At 38.4% G+C, this 6,736-nt stretch overlaps 1 protein-coding gene and 1 long non-coding RNA gene across 3 annotated transcripts; one reads left to right on the top strand and one right to left on the bottom strand.

The window, feature by feature from the left end:
- Positions 1-4,163: 4,163 nt before the first annotated feature.
- On the top strand, positions 4,164-5,098 carry LOC133782453 (uncharacterized). Its single transcript, XR_009870541.1, has 2 exons — positions 4,164-4,623; positions 4,713-5,098. It is a non-coding gene; the product is annotated as an uncharacterized LOC133782453 (long non-coding RNA).
- A 125-nt stretch (positions 5,099-5,223) lies between these two features.
- LOC133782330 (uncharacterized) lies at positions 5,224-5,944 on the bottom strand. Of its 2 annotated transcripts, none has more exons than XM_062221705.1 (2): positions 5,652-5,944; positions 5,224-5,567 (listed from the first exon to the last, which is right to left on the bottom strand). In XM_062221705.1, exons 1-2 carry the CDS (start codon positions 5,887-5,889, stop codon positions 5,515-5,517), a joined length of 291 nt encoding a protein of 96 aa, XP_062077689.1. In that variant the 5' UTR covers positions 5,890-5,944; the 3' UTR covers positions 5,224-5,514. The 2 variants fall into 2 exon arrangements, with proteins under 2 accessions (XP_062077689.1, XP_062077615.1); XM_062221631.1 differs by having other exon boundaries at positions 5,668-5,944.
- Positions 5,945-6,736: the final 792 nt, after the last annotated feature.

The raw sequence follows: 6,736 nt of genomic DNA, 5'->3' as shown, positions 1-6,736 counted from the left end.
AAGTGAGTGTGCGTGCAAGATCATCAAAAAATGATCGAGGAGCAAGGTCGTATCATAGAAAACAAGGTGGGAGTAGAGATGGAAGTGGGATGTTGGATAAAAAAAATTCATTAATGTAAAAACGCATTTTTATAGATATTTTTTTGACCAAAATTAGCCCAGAAATAGTATTTCAATGTTTTTTTTTTTGGTTCATTCGATCTTGTAGTGAGTGTGGAAGAAAAAAAAATTTATTTTAAGAATTGTAAATTTCTTTAGCTTAATTTAATTTCTGGTATGTATTCAACATTGAGGGTACTAATTTACATCCTTTCGGCAAATTCTTCTAAAGAGTAATGATTGAGATGAATTGCATGCACACAAAAAATAAATTTGGACAAAAGAACTGTCACATAATTGTGTTTACAATTAATGTTTTAAAAAATTGTGCCTAGCATAGTCTTTTTAAAATTGAATTGTTTAGAATACTCACAATTCTCTATCATATATTTTAAAATACATTACTAAAATTTACATTTTCTATAATATATACTAACTTTTACGAAAAATCATACATCTAACTTATCTATTTTTTTATCATATTATTTAATGTATTATATTTTATATTTTTATTCATTCATTTCAAATATGAAGAAAAGAAAAATATTAAGAAAAAGGAAGAAAGAGAAATTAATTATAAAACTTTTCTATTATGAAAGGTATTTGTAAATAATAGAACTGAAGAAGAAAGTAAGAGAGATATTTAGGTGAAAAACCTCAGATTGAATGAATGGAGACCTGAGAGAAATCTCTTATTTATAACCAAACAATTACAAGAAAAAGAGAAACAGAAAGGTAGTTAGCCAACGGGCCTGAACAGAAAATATAACCGAAAATATATCAAGGCCTAAAACTAACTAATAGACTATAAACAGAGGTTATTTAACAGCCCCCCTCAAACTGAGTGGCCTGGGAAGGACAGATAGTTTGGCACACAAGGTCGAGAACCGAGCCACTAGCAAATGTTTAGTAAGTATGTTTGGGACTTAGTGTTCCGAAGGAACATATTGCACACTGATTTCCTTGCGAGTTACCATATCACGGATGAAGTGGAAATTGATCTTGATGTGTTTTGTGCGGGCATGGAAGATTGGATTTGAGGCCAATTGAGTTGCAAACATATTATCACACCAAACCACTAGAGTAGAGGCTATACGCAGTTGCAAATCAGTGAACAAGTGTTTGTACCAGGTGAGTTCTGCAGCAACATTTGCAAGGGAACGATATTCAGACTTGGTGCTACTTCGTGAGATCACTTTCTGTTTGGTCGAGGACCATGAGACGATGCTATCGCCCAAGAAAACACAGTAGCCACCAGTGCTACATCTGTCATCGGGGTTGGACGCCCAGTTCGCATCCGTAAAGGCAGCAAAATGAAGCTTCGTAGCAGCGGTAAAGGTGATGCCGTGAGACTGAGTGCCCCGAAGATAACATAAGATGCGTTTAACTGCTTGCCAGTGAGAAGTGGTGGGTGCGTGCATAAATTGGCAGGCACGGTTAACAACATAAGTGATGTCCGGGCGGGTCATTGTGACATACTGAAGAGAGCCAATGACACGCCTGTACTCAAAGGGGTCTTCGAGCAAAATACCATCATTTTGAGAGAGTGGTTTCCCAACCATTCCAGGGGTAGGGGCTGACTTAGTAGCAAGCATGTCAGTCATGGATAATATGTCATGGACATATTTTTGTTGGCAAAGGTGTAACTGATTGGATGCCCGAATGACTTCTATTCCCAAAAAATAGTGAAGCTGACCGAGATCACGAATAGCAAACTGACTGTGTAAAGCTTTCATTATGTTCTCAAGTTTAGTAGAATCACTGCCAGTGATGATCAAGTCATCCACATAAACAAGTATGAAGATGGCATAGGAAGGTTGATGCAAAATAAACAAGGAAGGGTCAGCTTTGGAGCAGGAAAAACCCCAACTGGACAGAGCTTAGCAAACCAGGCACGTGGCACTTGCTTGAGTCCATATAGAGCCTTGGATAATTTGCAGACATAATGTGGCTGGGTAAAGCTTACAAATCTGGGTGGTTGAGACATATACACAGTTTCTATAAGATCATCGTTGAGGAAAGCATTGTGAACATTGATTTGCCGAAGTGACCAGCCTTTGGAGAGAGCCAAAGTGAGCATAACATGCACTGTCCCTGGTTTGACAACCGGGGAAAAAGTGTCAAAATAATCAACCCCTGCTGTTTGTGTAAAACCCTGAGCAACCAGCCGTGCTTTATAGCGGTCTATTGAACCATCCGGCTTGTATTTCAACTTGAAGACCCATTTACAATCAATAATATTGGCGGTAGGAGGACAAGGAACAAGCTGCCAGATGGAGTTATGATGAAGAGCATGAAGCTCAAGTTCCATGGCAGCTTTCCAATGAGGTATGCTCAAGGCTTGTGTGAAGGTGCAGGGTGGCTTGGGAAGATCAGGAGCCTTTTTTACCACAAGAGCTCGAGGTTTGTGGATGCCACACTTTGCTCGAGTCAACATTGGATGTGTGTTGGCTACGGATGGGACTTGAAAAATATCAGTAAGAGAATTTGATGTTGGGGCAGCCATGGGAACCTGCAAAACATTATCAGTAGAGACCCGATCTGAAACAACAACATTAGTATCAACAACATTTTGCATAGTAGTAGTAGTGGGAACATGATCTGAAGCAAAAGGGAAAGAGGTGGGGTAAGGAAGAGGATGAGAGGGAGAGGAGAAAGAGGGAGAAGTGGAAGGGGTAGGATGGGAGATATGAGGAGAGTGAGGGGGAGAGAGTTGTATAAGAGCTGGAGTAGGAACATAGGCAGATTTGACAGCGGAAGGACATGGATTTGAAAATGAGGGAAAAGAGGCCTCATAAAAAACGACATGACGAGTGGTGTATATGCGGCGAGTGGAGGGATCTAGACAAAGATAACCTTTATGAGATGTACTATAACCAAGAAAAATACAAGGGGAAGACCGAAATTGGAGTTTGTGTTTTTTATACGGACAAAGACACGGGAAATACAAGCAACCAAATGTACGGAACATGAAAATCTGATGAAGGAATAGTAGAGTGATAGGCACGAACACTAGAAGAAGAACCAGAAGTGTGCAAGGCTGAAGCAGCTTGAAAAGTATAGAGACCGCGATCAAGGTAGCCTTGATGGAGCAATTTCTTTGAAGAGAGATCCTTGATGTTATAATGATTGGAATAAAATTCAATAAAGACATGGTTATCCAAGCAAAATTTGGATACAGAAAGAAGATTGGAAGTTAGTTTAGGAACAAGATAAACATTCTTTAATTGAAAAGATGAATGAGATGACTTTAGATGAGAATGACCAATTGAAGAAATTGAAAGGGAATTACCATTACCGACTGTCACAGAGTCAGTGCCAGAGTAAGTGGAAGATTGATCAAGAGTATTGGAAGAGGGTGTGAGATGGTGGGATGCTCCAGAATCAAGTAACCATGTGTCTTCGACAACTGTGTTGGAACTTGCAATCATTGCTGAAGCACCAGAAGAGGAAGCCGACAAGGGAGCTGCAGAGGAAGGTGAAGGCAGATTTGGATCAAACTGCCTGTAGCAGCTGAAAGCACCATGGCCTGGGTGAAGACACAGTTGGCATATGATTCTTGGCCTTAAGTGATTCGATCTAGGAGGACCTCGAGAGCCAGAGTTAGCAAAAGGAAGTCTATGGCTTTTGGCCAATTGACAAGATGTGCAAACATGATTTTTATTATACTGAAAGGGTTTATTACATTGATGTAGAACAACATTAACAATATTAGAATTTACATGACCAAACCTAGCATGCCAAATAGCAGTTGGGGTCTGAGGAACATTTGAAAAGGAAGGACTGGAAGTAAAGAATAGAACTGAAGAAGAAAGTAAGAGAGATATTTAGGTGAAAAACCTCAGATTGAATGAATGGAGACCTGAGAGAGAAACCTCTTATTTATAATAAAACAATTACAAGAAAAAGATAAACAGAAAGGTAGTTAGCCAAGAGGCCTGAACAGAAAATATAACTGAAAATATATTAAGGCCTAAAACTAACTAATAGACTATAATAAGAGGTTATTTAACAGTATTATATAAAGGGTTATTACCGACGAAAATGCCCAATGTTTACATGTTGTTCCACTTATACACCCAATCTTTATTTTTCGCGGTGAATATACTCAAACCCACATGAACTGTGTCTCTGTCACTACTTTACCCCTAACAGCGTTAAAAACGCTTACGTGGCCAATTGCGTGTACAAAACCAGACACATCATTTAGCCTAGGTAAGTTTTTAATTATTGATTGAAAAAAAAAAGCTTTAAATCCTTAAATACCATATGCACGAGAGATCTCCATTGTAGAAGAAGAAGAAGAAGAAGAAGAGAGAAGAGATGAAAGGGGAAGACCCAAGTGTGTCTTGGGGCGAATCAATAAACCGAGGTGGAGCCAAAATGAGGTCGTCGAGATCTAGGGCACAAGGTGTATATCAAGCTTGTCGTAAGCATTGTGATTGTGGGGCAGAAACAGTGGAGAGGACATCATGGACCGATGATAATCCAGGGAGACGGTTCAAATCTTGCTATAGGATGAAAGTGAGCCTGTTTATATTTTTTGTCTTCTTTTTCCTTTATATATTATTAGCTTGGAAATAAATTAATTCAAGAAAACTATTTGTGAACAGTGGAATGGGGGTTGTAACTATTTCCAATGGATTGACCCCGTATGTGTGAAAGGTCAAAGATGGTGATACCTGGTTTACTAAGAAGAGTACGTGAGTTTGATGGTGATCTGGGCAGATATTATGAATATGAAGATAGATATGAGTCTTGCTTTGAACCTAGTGTGGAGTCTTTTCAATGTCAAAATTGTGGCTATATGAATGGGAGTTTGGATGGAAGAGTTCATGCAAGTTCCTGGTTGGTAAAGGGAAATGTGAGGAAGATGATGTTGTTTTTTTTTTTTTTTGTAATTGTGTATTGGCTGAAAAAAATTATGTAATGTTCGACTTCCCTGTTTATTGTATTTAGTGTTGCTTTCAAGCATAATAAAAATTATGTATTTTATTTAGTGTTCGACCCTTCTCTGAAAAAAAAATCATGGCTTCATTGAATGTAAAAGAAATATATTTATTTAGTGTTGCTTTCAAGCATAATAGAATGATGCACCAAACCAGATATTTTGTCATCGATTAATATTTTCAACTTTACAGAGCAAACATATGACATATTAAGTAGCATAATGTCTACATGTCAAAAGTATTCCTAATGGCCAAGATGTCCCAAAATATTGATAAAGTCAGACTGAATATGTACATGTCAAAAGTATGGTAATGCCTATATTGTATGGCGACTACACCAAAAAGAAAACAAGTTTTCTACATCAAAAGGGTTTAAGATTAAAGAGCAGCTTCTTAGTTGGTCTGAGATGTGGAACCACCATTCCTTTGCTTCTGTCTCTTAGCTCGCTCCTTCCTTTTAATAGTTTCAGTAGTAGGATTCTGAGATGGTGGTCTTCCTCTCTTTTTTTGCCTTGCAGGCTGTAATTAAACCAAAAACATAACTCATCATACTTAAGCAAATCACATTCATTTTAACTGCAAATGAATACAAGTCTGGCATACCGTGTACCAAGATTACCTCCATAGTTGCATTCTTGCATGTTACTCGTGAATGGCCTGTTTGCTTACAATTGCTGCAGTGATTAACTTGGCCAACTCTCCTAGCCTTTGTTGCAGTAGTAGGTGGTGGTTCATCTGCCTCTTTGTTTCTAGACTTTTTAGGCCTTCCAGGTAAAATTGTCTCTGTTGGAGGATGTATCGGATTCAGACCAGTGTCAGGCCACTTATCTGGGCTAGGCATTGGTTCGATTGGTGTCGCATAAGTTTCTTCATATGCTTGCCTCTTGTAGTAGTCATCTATGAATCCCACTGGATCTAGGTTTGAAAACCAGATAGCAGCTAAAGCATGCCCACATGGTATGTCAGACAATTGGAATAGCCTACATGTGCATGTTTTCGTTTCCAAGTTCACAACAAATGACTGAGCATTGATGCTTTGCAATAAATTTACCTGGAACTTACCACCTCCAGCAAGCATAGGGAAACAATGCTTAGCAACATTCTTGTTTTTCTCAATGATGTCCATAATTCTTTTGGAAACAGGATGCACCCACTTAGAGACACTCATTCTTCTATTGCAGAACAAACTCATCATCCAATGCCTAATATTTTCTAGCAAAGTGATAATAGATTTATCTCTGGCATCAAGAATGGCATTGTTGAAACTTTCACAGAGGTTATTAATAAGAAGGTCACATTTCACATGCTCCCTGAAATGAGACTTGGTCCATTCTTCTGGGTTTTTTTTCATCAGCCATTCATACGCCTTGAAATTCTCTTGCTTAATTTCATTCATCCTATTTTTCCATTCCACTTTAGTTGTTGCCCTTGCAGCGGCCCACATCATTTGCTTAAGTAAGAGTCCAGGGAATTGCTTCTTGAAATTGGCATGCATATGTCTCACACAGAATCTCACTTCCGAACCTTGAAATACAGTACTTAATGCTATTTCTAAGCCCTTTTGCCTATCTGAAATCATTGTTAATCTCTCTGGTTCATCAATCTTCAAATCCTCCTTCAATAAATTTAAAAACCATGTCCAGCTACCTGTGTACTCCTTCTCCACTACAGCATAAGCCACTGGAAAC

The sequence above is a fragment of the Humulus lupulus genome, chromosome 1 (assembly GCF_963169125.1).
Source record: "Humulus lupulus chromosome 1, drHumLupu1.1, whole genome shotgun sequence".
Classification (NCBI taxonomy): domain Eukaryota; kingdom Viridiplantae; phylum Streptophyta; class Magnoliopsida; order Rosales; family Cannabaceae; genus Humulus; species Humulus lupulus.
This window is presented reverse-complemented; position numbering and strand designations above follow the sequence as displayed.